Source organism: Manis javanica, chromosome 6 (assembly GCF_040802235.1).
Source record: "Manis javanica isolate MJ-LG chromosome 6, MJ_LKY, whole genome shotgun sequence".
Classification (NCBI taxonomy): Eukaryota; Metazoa; Chordata; class Mammalia; order Pholidota; family Manidae; genus Manis; species Manis javanica.
In genome coordinates, this window is record NC_133161.1 from 43,782,001 (window position 1) to 43,798,313 (window position 16,313).

The 16,313-nt window shown below is 37.8% G+C and overlaps 1 protein-coding gene across 10 annotated transcripts in view; it reads left to right on the forward strand.

The window, feature by feature from the left end:
* The window catches only part of PDE1C (phosphodiesterase 1C), a 462,113-nt gene that overhangs the window by 208,897 nt on the left and 236,903 nt on the right, over positions 1 to 16,313 (forward strand). For 6 of the 10 annotated variants that reach the window (XM_073238636.1, XM_037027417.2, XM_037027422.2 and 3 more), the window contains exon 4: positions 13,497 to 13,532. The exons of the other annotated variants lie outside the window; for them this stretch is intronic. In XM_073238636.1, the coding sequence (XP_073094737.1) occupies positions 13,497 to 13,532 (36 nt within the window). The remainder of the gene's footprint in view (positions 1 to 13,496; positions 13,533 to 16,313) is intronic. 10 annotated transcript variants of the gene reach the window in all.

The window sequence follows — 16,313 nt, forward strand, 5'->3', positions numbered from 1 at the left end:
TAAGTTTCCTGTATGCCTTTTCATGGCTTGATAGCTCCCTTCTTTTTAGTGTGGAATGATACTCCGTTGTCTGGAGGTACCACAATTTACACATTCAGTTTACTGAAGGCCATCTTGTTGCTTCCAGGTTTTTGCAATTATGAGTAAAGCTGCTATAAACATTTGTGTGCAGGTTTTTGTGTGGACATAAATTTTCAGTTCATGTGGTTAAATACCAAGGATCACAAATGCTGAATTAGGAAGTAAGAGTATATTTAGTTTTGTAAGAAAACTCTAGTCTTTCCGAGTGGCTGCACCATTTTGCATTCCAACCAGCAGTGAGTGAGAGTTTCTATTGCTCCACATCCTCCCCATCATTTAGTGTTGTCAGTGTTCTGTTAGGTGTACAGTGGTGATGATCACTGTTATATGACCAGGTCAGTGAGTGGTTGGAGAGCTCTTCTGTCCTAGCAGAGTGCTCTTCTTAGAGGACTAAGGTGCATTCCTGATGTCCTGAGATGAACAGTGAGCCCTTCTGTGGTGGCTGTCAATGCATAAGAGAAGATGGCAGCTCAGAAGATGGGGCACCAACATTTCATCTACAACTACAGGCTGTGGCTAGCTCTGCTCAGTGGGTGAGCATAGGCATAGTGCAGGCTGTGGACTTGGCAAAGGAAAATGTGGGAATGCTGAGTCTAAGCTGCAGTCAGCCTTTGTTCCATATGATGCTGGATTTGTTCCAACCATGGTTTCTGAATTGTAGTGAGGGGAGTGTGTGTGTGCATGCATGTATGTGTGTGTGTGTGTGTGTGTGTGTGTGCATGCACGCACATGTGGGGGAATATTGGTTACCTCAACATGCAGCTTTTGTTTTCTGAGATTCGCTTGTGTAAGCAGCTGTCACTGTCAGCCTCATTAGCAGAGCAAATTCCTGGGAAGGTAGTACAAGGAAATAGAAGCTGTCAGAACTTGGTCGGCCTGAAAAGACACAGTTACATAGGTGTTCTGATCCTCCTCCTATGATCAAAATATGCTCCCTCTTGAAAAGAGCAGGGGGTTAGGGGCCTGCATCCTGACTGTGTGACCTTTGGCTGTAAGTATGGACTGGAAACTGCATCCATAGAATGGGTGCTGAATAATTATGGGCAAGCCAATCTGAGTCAGCCAGTAATTGACCTTAGCTGTCCTTGCCCCACTGTAGTGAAATCCCACCTCCTGGCTCTGCTTCATTTCTGATACTGTTAGATTTGGCTCACCTGGAGTTGTTCCCGTTCTCCCGGGCACTGCCCACTTCTGCCAGGCTCCTCTGGTGTCTGTCCTGTCTTGGAAACCTCAGCTGGCCTGGCGGGGACCAGCTCCTTCTGTCCTGAGTGGGTAGCAGGCAGCCGTTTCACTGAGGACTTCATGCCGTGAATGTATCCGTGCCCCCTGTTACTGCCTGGGTGCCCCACTGCCCACTGGTTTCTGCTGACTGTCCTCCCCGGGCCTGCAGTCTCCCACCCCTGCCTCCTCTGCGGCGCTCCTGGACCCTCGCGTTGGGTTTCAGGCCGGCCTTGGACCTGGCCTTTCTCTGGCACTGCCTTTTGGTGTTTGGCACACAGGTTCAGGTAAATAGGCAGGCACATTTGTGGATGGCAAAATGTTTTCTGAGACCATGGTGACTCTAGGAACATGGCTCTTAGTGTGCTGCCCATTTCCCACCTGCCTTGACCACTGAGGTCAGTGAGGGCCCTTGTGTTCTGGGATGTTTACCTCCTCTGTCAGCTGACCCTGGAACTATTTCCTGCTTTGCCTGTCTTTGGCCTACTCATCTGTTCCATTTTAAGCCCCCACACAGATTCCCTCATTGGGTTCCTACTTGAAGACATCACTTGTCTAGGGTTGTTTGCCATCTGTCCAGTCATTACAAATCACTGAAAGGAAAAAAAAGTGGACAGAGGGGATTATATTCACTGAGAGAAGTGGAATTGCAATTAGCTTGGGAAGGAGACAGAGGTAAAGAGCTTGAGTGTTAAATGTTTAAAATAGAGCACTCGTTAAGGTGCTACAACATTTCAGCCCTGTGGCTGGACTGAGTGTAGGATTCTCTGCTTCTGAGAGCTTACAGAACTGTGACTCAGAGGTTCAGTGATTAAACGTAGGCCTACTTATAACAGATGTGCCTATATGAAATGATATCTGATTTTGTGTTAATCTTTGCTGTCTCTGATGGTTGTTGAAGAAGGAAGAAATAATATTATCAAGAGTAAGGTCATGTAATAAGGGAGTAAGGAAAGATGAACAAAATGAAAGAGAATTTTCTTTTTCTTTTTCTTCTTTTGCTTATTAGGAAAGATTAGTACTTCTTGGGTACCAGACTCTTACTAAATGCCATATATGTTTCTTTAATTTGCACAATTACTTTATAATTAGTGTTAGTGTCCCCATTGTATAAAGGTATACTGAAAGCTTAGGAACTCTGTATCTTGTTTCCCAAATAAGGTTTTCTTCAATTTTAGATCTCCTAGGGATGGCTGTATATCTTTCCTTTTTCTTCTCTCCCACTTTTCTTCAAAATAGCATTTATTTTGTAGTATATTCTACACTCAGTACTATATTCAGTACTGTTTGAATCAGCAGAGATAAACCTCATGACATATCCTGGTATGAATTGACCATATATTTTTAAAACTTCTTATTTCTAAATAATGGTAGATTCACAGGAAGTTACAAAGAACTGTACAGGGAAACTATGTGCATCCATCCTCCAGCCTTCCCTAGTGGTAACATCTGATATGATACCACATCTGTGGTGTGATACAGAAACCAAGAGATTAACCTTGGTACAATCCATAGAGTTTATTCTGATTTCATGAGTCATGCATGCCCTCATGCACACGTGTGTGGCTCTGTGCAATTTTGTCTTGTGTTGCCTTGTGTTACGACCCCACAATCATAAAATCATACTGTACCATTACTGTGAGACTCCTTCATGTAATTTCTATAGAGCCACACCCATCCCCTCTCCTCCATCCCCAATTTTGGCAACTACTAATTTGTTCACCTTCTCTATAATTTTGTTATTTCATGGGTATTACATAAATCAAGTCATATAGTATGTATGCTTTTAAGACTGGCTTTTTCTTCACTCAGTACAATTTCCTTGAGGTTCATTCAAGTTGTGCATATCATACTTCATTCTTTTTATTGCCGAGTGGCTGTTCGTGTATGGATGTACCACACTTTGTTTTAACCATTCGCTCATTGAAGGGTGTTTGAGTAGTTTCCAGTTTGGGGCTATTAGAAATAAAGCTGCTATGAATATGTGTGTCCAAGTTCCTGCATAAAAAATAGATTAAATTCTTCTGATGTTTGCTTAAAAATTCATTTGAGCTTAATTAAGCATGAAAAAAATCATGTTGTATGGGAAGTTTGACCCTATAGAGTGAAAACTCATTTAGACTTTAGTGATTGTGGCTGAGGTTGTTTTTCAGCAAATATAATCTGTAACAAACATCACAGGCCAGAAGAGATTTCAACCACTTGCCAGCTGAATGTTAAAGCTTTCCCTAATCCCACTAGCTTTTATACTGATTTTGTTTTATCCATCTTTTTCTAGAGTTAGCATTTCTGCCAGGACCAGTTATGTGACAGTATGTACTATTTCTTAGTTCTTTAATATAAATAACTCAACCATAAAAGCCAAGGGTGCTTTATTGATAGATTGGTTGGCTAGTCTTCAATGTGTGTCTGTATTAAATGGTGGGAAGCAAATAGGCAAGAGGAAGAGTAGGAATAAAGCCTTTTTTGTTAAAATAGATCAGAAATAAAAGAAAATTAAGAAAAACTTACTCACACTGGATTGTTGTATTGGTAATAGAAAAATAACAAGCTATTTCATATTGATTTCCAATATCCCTGGGATTAAAGTAAAATGACATGCAAACACTGTGAAGTAATTAAAATTCTGTCATTCATTTTTTTATTCAGCTTGATCCAATTTGATGGAAGAAGGCTTTCCCACAGATCCTTTACAGATAAGAGTTGTAATGTGCAGTTGACGTTGGATGGATAGTAGAAATCATATTCATAATTCTTTGTCTTTAAAGTGTGAGGCCTAAGCTAATTCATTTATTTATCCTTTGGTTCATACATTCATTCACTTATTCATTCAAATAATCTCCTAAATAATTAGTAATATTTGTGCTGTGTTATTATGAGCCTAGATACTAAAGGGGCCCCATCCCATATTCTTTATTCCCTTTAAACTATTTGTTCCTGTTACCCTGTGATTCCTCACATTCAGGACTTCTCGTTGGATTTACATTTGTCCCTTATGATCATTTCTTTGAATTCTACCTGTTCTTTTAGACCCACTTCAAATATCTCCTCCATTGATTTGCTTCTGATTTTTCCTAACTAGAAATTACATAACTTTTTTTTGGTATTCCCTGATACTTTATTTGTGGCCCTTGAATGCTTTCTACTTTGTATTATGGTCATTTATGTACATTTGCTGCTCTATTGTTAATTTCTTGAGTGCTTAATTCATGTTTGATTCTTCTTAGTAATTTTTTGTTCTCTTTCTCTCTGTCCTTTGTTCCTTCCTCACTTTTGCTTTCTTCTGCCTTTTCTTCTCTTTCTCCCTCCATTCATTTCTTTTTCTCTTGTAGGTATTCATAAAATATTTGTTGCCCCTATTATGTGCCAGATGCTGGATCTTTGGGTAGAGAGACTAGAAACGCTTATGAGGTCCCTGGGATAATGTGGTTGTGTCTTTAAGTTAAACATTCGAATTTACAAAACATCTGTCAGATTGAAAGACCAGAGACATCCTAAGAAGGAGAGTATTGAATATTCTTCTCCTGAAGTTTTAAAGGAAGGGAAACTATTTTTTTTCAGAGAGTCATCTAAATGTAGTCTTACTTAATGGTAGTAGACTGAACAGGACCATTTTCAATCCCAGAACTGGGATCCTGTGGACCTAAGAAAAATTATTGTGTTCCTGTTTTGTTGAGAGACGTCAACTGACTGTCAGCTGATGGTATAAACTGAAAATGTCAAATAAGACATGACTGGAATTCAAATTATGTATTAAAATAACTTATTGGCATGCAAAATGCTTCAGCCAAGCATTTTGGAAGCTCTCAAAATATAAAAAGGACAAGTAGAAGTAGAGAATATTTGTTTTGTTTATCATTTACCTGTGTGGTATCTACTTGTGTGTCTTACCCAAGACTCGGGTGCTTGATAAATGGTAAACAAAAATAGTGTCTATAAATGTAGGATATGTTTTCCTTATGCTATCCTTTAACTCTTCTCTGCCTTTCTCCCTTCTCAAAAAGAAAGTTACTGTGGAAAGAACATACTCAGAACCAGGAACTTCCACTGAACATAATTTGTTTAAAGAGAAGTCAGCAAAATAGGGATTTATAGGAAAAAGTCTACAGAGCTGTTCGAAGCTCAATGCCCTGAATTTTAAGTAAAAAGTGTAGAGACTTGAGAAGTCCCTTTCCAAACAACAATCTCTGGGAAACATTCCTTTCAAAGATACATGTGGAAGGCCTATGAAACTATGAATGTGGGAATATCAAGGATATGGGTTGAGAAGGTAGAGTCAGGGCAGCCTTTAATGACTAGCTTCCTTTGGGATAAAAGCAGCAGTGGGGTCACCAGTAAAACTGGATCACGGTGCAACTTAGGAAAGGATATAGAGGGATGAACTGAGGAGCTCTTTGCTTTACAAAATTCATTTCCATAGCCCACTTAGATAAAAGCATTGTGATTTCTTTCCTGCAATAGCTCATTTGTGCCTGGAGCAAAGCATTTGGTTGCAGAGAAATATGGCTGTTCTACCTGTGTCATGTGTCTTACCAGACCGAGGGTAGAGACATTACTGCCATGCAAAGCATGGCTTTGAATTTTATGTTCTTGGTGGTCGCAATGAAAACAAACACTGTATGATCTGTACTTTGTCAGGAAGGTTTTGATTTGCTCCCCAGAGCATAATTTTAGATTTGTGTGAAATCTGTCTGATACAGACTGAACTCTTTTGGGCGTTGTTTGAGTACAGTTTATCCTTGTGCAAATTGCCAGGATCTGAGGCTCTAGTGTGCTTTTCAGAAAAATTGCAATTTTACACTAAATGTTTTTATTCTGCAAAACCAAGAATTTGTGGGATTTTTTTCTGTTTTGATTTTAAAGTATCTTGAAATTTCTGGGCTTCAAATCTTTTGGATTTGGCTGAAGTGCTAAATATTGAGGAAAGGACATAGTAAAATTTTGGCATTTAGAAGTCCTTGTATCAGTTTTTGTGCTTCCTATATCAGAACAACAAATACAGAATTTATAAAATTAAATTGCTCTCCTTTGTTTTTCTGTCCACACGCACATGCACACACACATAAGTAAAGGAGGAAGAAATACAGAGAATATCTGTATGTTATTTTTGGTTATTTTTTAGATGTAACAAAGAGATTCAGGAATTGTAAGAGCATGGGTGGATAAACTACCTGGGAGCTCTTGGCCGCCTACTGGCTAACACAGCTGCTCCTCCAGTTACCACATTTGCTCTGAGTATATTAGCACACAATAAAGTGATGATAAACGCTAACATTTGTATTGCCTATCTGAAAGGCACTCTGGGGAGTGGGACCTGGGATCTGGCTCATGGATTAGAATTTTCTTTTTACTGCTTTCTGTTTACAAAGACAAACTTCATCAAAGCACCTCCAACTCAAAATCCTTCAGTAATTCACCTGCTCTTGAGACAGAAGGATTTCTTAATTTTCACTATGAGCTACATCAGTTCTGAAATACTGGCATTGCCCGATAATCCTAGGCATGTTCCACTCCTGTGTCTTTGATTTCTCCTCTTCCTGGAAAACTCACTCCTTGGAAGCCTGCTCTGCTGGGGCCTGCCCATACTTCCTCGGCAGAAGTGTACTCTCCCCAAGAGGATGGCTTTATCAGACCACTTCCACTTGGTTCTGATGCCATTTGCATTCTTCTTGTCCCCCTGCCCAAGTAGCCTTCTTAGGGTAGAGGATTTTTTGTCATATTTATACCCTAGCTCCCAGGACAGTGCTTGGCCTTTCCTTAATAATCTTAAGGAACCTGGGATCCTTAAGCAAGTGGGACCTGGGCTAAAGCCACAAATCTAGTGGTCTTCCTTCCCATCCCATATATGAAGTTGTGTTCTATTTGCAAAGTACCTCTTGAATCCACTGCCTTTTTCCATCTTCATCATCACTCGCACAGTCTGGGCTGTCATTTCTTACCTGGTGGTCTCCAAATTCAGATTATTTGCTTTTTGTCATAGTCCCTTCAGGTCACGTGCAGGAACTCAAGCCAGAATAACCTTTCTAAAACACCAACTACCAATGTACTGGTGTAAGTTTTCTGCTTAATGGTTCTGCATTGTTTTCAAATTAGTATCTGAAGTCCCTGACATGGTATACTGGGCCTTTTAGAGGAATCTACTTGCCTTTCATCACCATAGTGCATGCTGTCTACTCCAGCCATACTGAATGCATTTTACTTCCTCAAACAATAAATGAGGCTCTGGTCACTTGTACATATTCTGCCTGCCCAGACACAATTGATTCTTCCGTTTTCCAGCATGTTTGCTTTGCTAAATTTAATTATCCTTTAGTTCTCACCACTTTGTCATGCTTCAGTGTCACTCTTTCCACCTGCCACGTGCTGCCAAGTACCTTACACTTTGCTCATCTTGGCAGTAGTAGGACTCGAGCCCCTCTGTGGGTTGTAAGCGTGATCAGGGTTCTGTCAGCTTTGGGTACTATTACCTAGCACTGTGCCCGGCATGTCACAGGTACTCCAAAGGAGTTAATGAGTAAGTCATTTAATGAGGAGTGGGTCAGGGATGAGTATGCAAATGAAGTGCCCAGAGCCTCAGGAGTACAGTGGGGGATCCTTTCAAACTATGTTGCTTTGCTTCCCCTATAAATTGTGCTTCTTTTAAGGGCATCCTAGGAACTCAAGCTCAGAGTTGTCAGGAAATTAGAAAAAATATTAAATACCTCTATTGAGGTGTAATTCAGTAACAAAAAACTTCACTCATTGAAAGTGTTCAGTTCAATGGATTCGTGTACTCTGAATTGTGTGATCATTACCAAAATGTAAGCTTAGAATACTTTTATCACTCAAAAGAGAAACCTTATACCCATTAGAATTCATTTCCCATTCTTGCCTCCCTTTCTCCCTCAGTGCTAGGCAACCACTAATCTACTATCTGTCTCTGCATATTTGCCTATTCTGGACACTTCATGTAAATGGAGACATACCATAATATGTGGTCTTCTGTGACTGACTTCTTTCACTTAGCATAATGTTTTCAAGATTCATTCATGTTGTACCATGTGTCAGTGTTTTACTCCTTTTACTACCAAATAATATTCCATTGTATGACTAAACTAGACTTTATCCATTTCTCAGTTGATGGACATTTGGGTTGTTTCCATGTTTTGGCTATTTTGAATAATGCTGCTATGAACATTCTTATATAAGTTTTTGTGAGGACATATTTTTAATGTTTTTATTCCTACTGATGATATAGCTAGGTGTGAAATTGCTGGGTCATGTGGTAACTGTATGTTTAACATTTGACTTTTAAATTTGTATGTTTCCTGTGAACAAGACATAGTCAAGTGTAGTATAATGGTTAAGAACGCAGGTTGTATTATCAGCCTGCTTGGGTCAAAATCCTGGCTCCAGCATTTACCAGCTGTGTGTCCTTTTTCAAATTATTTAGCTGTTTCATCTGTGTCTGTTTTTCTCTCTGTAAAATGGGGAGAATAGCAGTGCCTATCTCATAGTTACTGTGAGTACTAAATGATAGAGTGCCTGACACCTAGTAAAGTCTCAACAATGGTTATTATTATTATTATCTTCTACCATGTATTTCTTACATGATAAATAATAGTAATAATAGTAATAATATTGAGAACAATTAAGACAAAAATGCCTTGATGTTTTATGTGCTTTTCCAATATTTTCTTGGGCAAAGGAAAAAGTTACTTTAGTGAGAATTCAAGTAGTATGAAATATCTGAAAAGCTTTTACTACGTATTAAAAAATTGTTCTCCAGGAAGTTTCAATATGCTTACCACTGATGTTTCATATTTTACATCTGATGGGCAACTGATCCTACTTAGCTTAAGTGTGCCTCTTTCTGATTATCAGTGGGATTGAACATGTGTCAACAATGATTATAATTTTTCTTCTGTGAAATACCTATTCATATTTTTACCCGTATTTCCATCTAAAAGCTCTTTAATACTTAAGAATATTAATGCTTTCTCTTTTTTTGCATTTGCATCTAGTTTATCATTTAAGGTTTTCTTGTGGTTTTTTTTTTGATGTTTAGAAAATAAAATTTCTCAGCAGCAAAATATATTAGCAAAAAAAAAAAATCAGTCTTTTCCTTTATGGTATCTTTTATTTAGAAATCAAAGGTCAAAATATTGTTTCTAGTGCCTGACTTCCATGAGCTGGGGGAGATATGAGAAATTACAGTAATTTCTTTCCTATTTCCTCAGCTTGTTTTATCTTAAACAGTAGTTGCCTGTATTCTTTCAGCTTGCAGAGAAATAGAGCATCAATTTAGCCATTTGGCATTAAAAATACTGGTGATGAGACAGGCTGGCATGGAGAACTGGGGTTTCCTTTAAATTGTGTGCTTTTCAGCAGTATCTCCTTCCCCAGGGTTTGAACTCATTTAAGTTTGCCCCTAGCATTTGGACATGATATCTTAAAACCCAAATGACTTAATTTGTATGAGATAGTTGGGACTTTCATGGCAACATTGGTTAGGAAGAAATCACATACTGTCCAATCATGAACTTCATTCCAGTGCCATCTCAGTTAGCATAACGTGGAGATTTGGGATTTTCTGACTGAGCAAACTGGTTATTTCTCAAGCAGTGGAACAGTTTTCTGGCCTCCTAATCTGATTTGTAATTAAGTTGATGATGGCAACCAGATCCATTTCACATAATTGATTTAGAAAATGGATTTTTTTTCTCATTTTTGATCTGGTTTTCCTATATGTATGAAATACATTCCTAATTTTGACTCCAGCTCCATCAAATTTATTCTCTTTCTAAGGGGTTAGACAGTGGACTAGAAATGTGGCCACCTTAATTAGAAGCTAATACCAAATAGTTTCTTTTGCAAAACACTGTGCTGAGTACTTCGTAAGCTTTATCTCATTTAATCCATGCCATAAAATATACTATTTTTCTTCTGCATCCGTGGATGTCTTGCTGCCCTTGTCTAGCCTGGATTAATACTTAGTCCATAGGCACACACCTGATCATCTGATCATCTACATTTGCCTTCTTACAGCACTAAACTATGTTTTCTACCTTTATCTTGCATCTACCTACCACTTCAGCACTTTATTAAAAATAAAAATAATAATAATAATAGGAGAAATGTGGGATCAACATATAAATCAAGTACAAAAATCAAATGAATATTCATATTTGACCTGATGGTTTATAGGTCATATTGCATCATCAAAACCGAAAGTTTCTGTGATGAATGCCCTTGTACTGTTCACCATGTAAGAATTTATTCACTCTGTAAGAATTCGTTCACCATGTAAGAACTTGTTCGTTATGCTTCAGAAGATTGGAGACTGACGAGAATTAGGCTTGAGATGGATTAATGATTGTACATTGAGCATTGACCCCCCTATACTGAATTTTATTGTTGTTAACAACCATTTGATCAATAAATATGAGAGATGCCCTCTCAAAAAAAAAAATATATACTATTTTTATGCCTGTTTTAAATAGGAAGAAACTGAGACTGCGTGAGGTTAAGTAAGTCGCCCAAGGTCAAAGAGCTAGGAAATTTTCTGCAGATTCAAACCCAGGTCCAGATTGGAGAGCTGTGTTGTAGCACATTGCTCAGGAGAGGACAGGAGTCAGATAACTTTATTGACTTTGAGCTTTATTGAAACCTTACACAAAAGGACATAAACCTCAGTGCCTCTACATATTGGGCACCATTATTATTAAAAATGTTATTACATTTGTAAAGACCCACAAACTAAAGGGCTACCATAATATTGCCAACTAAGCATTTGATTCCTCATGTTTTGATTATTTGTTCAGTCAATCATGTCTGTTTTGTCTCTGAAAATTCTTAATATAAACACCTAGAGAATTCGGATTTCAGCAACATACGTACAATTGAGATTTCAATACGTAATTGCAGACCCTGTCCCTTTGTATGGAAAGAGATTGCTTGGAAACTGTGTGCTGGGAATAAATGAGTATTTTATAATCACAGAGTCAAAAAAAAAAAACTCTAATATATTTCTTAAGGAAACAGTAAGTAAAAATTCTTGAAGCATTTGCTCCTAAATAAACCAGATATGTAGGCATTAAAGTGATGTCAGTTTTTCCTGAACTGTGAAGGTGTGATTTTTTTAGTTAGATTACATCAGAAGTTTTTTGTTTTGTTGACTATATAGGTTTTAAATGTTTTCAAACTATCTTCTTACTGACTTGACAGGTAATGCTTTTGCATGTCAATTTTATTTCATTTTCTGAAATCTCAACAAAGTACTTGTTTACCTAGCCTTTTTCCTAATTATTGCAGTGCTCAAGGCATTCCCAGGCTTGGTCTTCCACCCACATGTTATAAGGATGCTACTCAGACCTGTGCCACCTCTTTGCACAATTTTACAGGCCCACCCATGTGGTCTATGGGAGACAACGGCAATCATCCACGCTTTCTTTCTTGAGGGTCTCAACTACATATGTGTAAAAAGACCTTAAAGTTGAAAATTTTGAGAGGTGTGTGTGTGTGTGTGTGTGTGTGTGTGTGTGTGTGTGTGTGTTTAAAACTTGAAATGTGACTTTGCCCACTGAATTTGAGGGAGGATTAAATAGGTATAAAAGAGCATTATTTTGCTGAGACTATATAACCATTTAAACCCATTCTGTTTATTACAACAGTGTAGGTCACTCACTACTCACATTTGAAAATATGATTTTAAAGGATCATAAAAACACTTTTAATTTTCTGCCAATGCATTTTTGATTTAGCAAAACTCATTTACATTAGCATTATCTGAAACACTGAATGAGAAAGTGGGGAAGACAGCTTTCTAGGCTCTAAAAATACAGGCTGTATGTCTTGTCTTTCAAGTTAGCTTTTATAGGAATGAGTAACTTTTATAGAATGAGGAACTTTATTGTTATTATTAGTAACAGCTACAATTTATTGACTGTCTTTTATGTTTCAGACATTGAGTTAGTTGTCAGATATTATTCCAGTAACTTTGGAAAATAAGTGTTAGAAATTACCACTTTATAGATGGAGAATGTGAGGCTTAGAGATAACTTGCCTATGGTAACACAGCTAGAAAGAGATAGAGCCAGGGCATGAAACAGGAGGCCATCTGAATATAAAATGTATATTTTAAAATCAACTTTATTAAGTATAATTCACTTGCAATAAATTGCACTTATTTAATGTATGCAGTGTAAGTTTTGACATATGCATACACCCATGAAAACCATTACCACATTTAAGATAAAGAACATATCCATGACCTTCCAAACTTTGCTCATGACTCTTTTTAATGCCTCCCTCCAGCTCTACCCTGCCCTTCTCTTCCCATATGTCCATCCACAGGCAACGAAATATCTACTCTCTATTACTGTGGATTATTTTATATTTTCTCACATTGTTCAAATATGGGTTCATATGGTGTGCACTCGTTCTAAACTGGCCTCCTTCACTTAGTATACCTGTTCTGAGAGTCATCCATGTTGTTGCATGTGTTAGTGGTTCACTCCTTATACTGTAGAATATTACTGCACTCTTTGGATTAAATGCTACAGTACTTTTATTCATTCACTGCTGATGGGCATTTGAGTTATTTTCAGTTTGGGGCTATTACAAATAATGTTGCTAAGAATATCATGGGAAAGTTTTTATATGGACACAGACTTTTGCTTTTCTAGAGTAAATACCTAGAAGTGGGAATGGCCAAATGATATAGTATCTGCATGTTTGAAGTTTTAAGAAATTGTCAAACTACTTTCCATTTACATCCCCACCAGCAGAATATGAGAGTTCCAATTGCTCCATGCCCTTGAAGCACACGGTTTCATTTGCCTTCTAAATTTTTGCTATTCTAATGGATGAGCAGTGGTATCTCATTGCAGTTTTAATTTGTATTTCTGTATCATCTAATGATGTTGAACATCCTTTATGTGCTTATTTGCCATCTGGGTGTCTCTTCTTTGGTAAAATATTTGCTCAAATCTTTTGCTTATTTTAAAAATGGTAAATTTATTATTGCATTTGGAGAGTCTTTGTGTATTTTAGACAGAAATCCTTCATCAGGCATGATTTAAAAATATTTTCTTATAGTCTGTGGCTGGCTCTTCATTTTCTTAACAGTCTTTTGAAGAGTAGTTGGTCTTAATTTTGATGAAGTCCAATTTACTAATTTTTTATTTTATGGATTGTGCTTTTGGTGTCTGTTACAGGTTGAATTATGTCCCTTGCCTCCTCCCCAAGAAAAGGTATGTCGGAGTCCTAACCCTTTGTACCTCAGAATGTGACCTTATTTATAGCTGTTGGAGATATGGTCTTTACAGGGACAATCAAATTAACATGAGGTCGTAAGGGTGAGCCCTAATCCAATATGACTGCTATTCTTATAAAATGGGAAAATTTGGATAGGGAGATAACACATATACAGGGAAGGTGATATAAAGAGACAGAGGGTAAAGCTGGCCCTCTGCAAGCCAAGGAGAGAGGCTTGGAAGGATCTTTCTCTCATAGTCCTTGGAACCAACCCAGTAATACCTTGATCTTGGACTTACAGCATCCCAAACCATAAGGCACTAAATTTCTGTTAAGCCAGCCAGTTTGTATACTTTGTTGTGCCATAGCAAACTAATACAGTGTCACAAAGATTTTCTCCTGCATTTTCTTCTGTAGGTTTTAGGATTTATATTTAGGTCTATGATTCATTTTAAGTTGATTTTTGTATGTGGTGGGAGGTATTGATTAAAGCTCAATTTTTTTGCATATGAATATCCAGTAGTTCCAGCCCCATCTGAGAAGACTAGACTTTCTCCACTAAATTGTTATTTTATCTTTGTTGAAAATCAGTTTTCTATATGTCAGTTTCAAGACTCTTATTCTGTTACATTACTTACAGATAGTTGTCTATCTTGATGCTAATACCAAACTGTCTTTATAATATAATCAGACTTGAAATCAGGTCATATTAGTTTTCCATCTTTGTTCTTTTTCAGTGTTGCCTTGGCTCTTTAGGGATTTTCACATTTCTGTATAAATTTCACAATTAGTTTGTCAGTTTCTATAAAAAATTCCTCTGATTTTGATTTGTGTTTGAATTGTGTTGAATCTACAGATAAATTTGGGGAGAATTGACATTTTAACAGTATCAAGCGTTCTGACCCATAAACACAATATATTTTACCATTATTTTAGATTTTCTTAAATTTTTTTCTCAGCAACATTTTGTAGTTTTCAGTATTCAGAGCTTGACAATCTTGTCAGATTTAATACTATTTTGTATATTTTTGTATTGCAAATGGTATTATAGAGGTATAGAATGAATTATTACCCAATGATCTTGTATATTGTAAGCTTGCCAAACTGATTGAATAGTTCTAGTAGTCTTTTGGTGGATTCTATAAGGTTTTTGTCTGTAAATAAAGACAGTTTTACTTCTCTCCTTCTGATCTTCGTTTCTTTCTCTTGCCTTAATGCACTGAATGCAACTTCCAGAATAATGTTGAATGGGAAAGAAATAGTGAGAGGGGACATCCTTGTCTTATTCCTGATCTCAGGAGGAGAGCATTCAGTCTCTTGCTGTTGAGTATGATGCTAGTCAGGGTTGCACTTTTTTTCTGTAAAGAGACAAATAACTAAATTGCTGTCCTTGAGGGCCATGTAGTCACTGTCGTAACTACTCAACTCTATTGCTGTTGCAGTGTGAAAGCAGCCACGTCTTCCAAACGCAGATACACTGATACCACATAGCTCTGTTCTCAGGTGGGATTCTCTGCTGGACTCTGGTATTTTTTCTTTGTGTAGTTCTTTTTTCTTAGGTAGTCTGACCCACACATTCTAGCTGCCTTGGTGTCTCTGGAATCTCAACTCCATCTCCTAAGTCAGGGAATCCACCAGGCTCCACCTGGGTGACCCTTCCCTGCATTGAGCCCTGGACACATTCTCAAGGTAGGAAGCTGTGGCTGTTATAGAGCCCCCCTCTGTATTTTGTTCCCATCTCTAAGATTGCTACCACTCTTCTTTACCTATTCTTTGTTGCCTTGATGTCCAGTGTCTTGAAAACCATTGTTTTATATATTTTGCCTGTTTAGGTTGTTTCTCTTGGGAAGGTAAATGGCAAATCTGATCACCATCTGTGACAGTGAAGCTGGAGAGCAATGGAGCTGGGATTTTGACCTGGCCTGGCTGACCCCATAGATGGAGCATTTGTATCATTCACGGCACCCCTTTTCTCTGGCTGGATTCAGTGGCTCCAAGGGCCACAGCATCTTCCCTTTTCTCATTCTCATCACTGTTGGCTATAAGGGCACCTCATTGCCAGTGTCAGTCATGTTTTATCAGAAGTGTAATTCCCCATATTTTTTCTCATAACCCTATATTGTTCTACATCTTTGTGAAGAGTCTATTCATCATTATCCAACTTGGAGGAATCTGCAGCCATGGAATAAAGAAGCAGTTTGGTAGCTAAGTCAATGGAGTAGGGGTGTGGATCTGGAGTTGGGGTGTGGGACATTGATCCAAGTGGCACTAGAATATCCATTGCTGCTGTTTTAAATGTCTGACACATTGTACATGGGTGGGTCAGGCCTGAATAGTCCTAGAGTTGTAGCAGACATCTGGAAAGGAACTTTTTAATTAAATATTTCTTTAAGGGATGTTAGGAACCAAGGCTAAAAGTCATGCTTGAATTGGTATCAGAAGATGTTGTTTGTAAAGAACATGTTTATACCATCTATTTTGGAAGTTTCTCAGAAACGCATTGTTTGATATTTTTGTATTATATTAGCTTTTACTTTTCATGCCATTCTCTTTAGAGAGAAGGTCTCAGAGAAATATTAGATCTGACCATTCATTCAACAAATATTTATGAGCTCCTGCTTTGTGCCAGGTAGTGTTTTAGGTATTGAGGGTGTAGAAGGGAAAACAAACAAATTGATGATCTCTTCAAACCTCCATTCTAGTAGAGTGAGACATAAAATAGAGGAAGTAAATACACCTGTGCTATGGAGAAAACTAAGGCTAGTTGGGACTGGTGA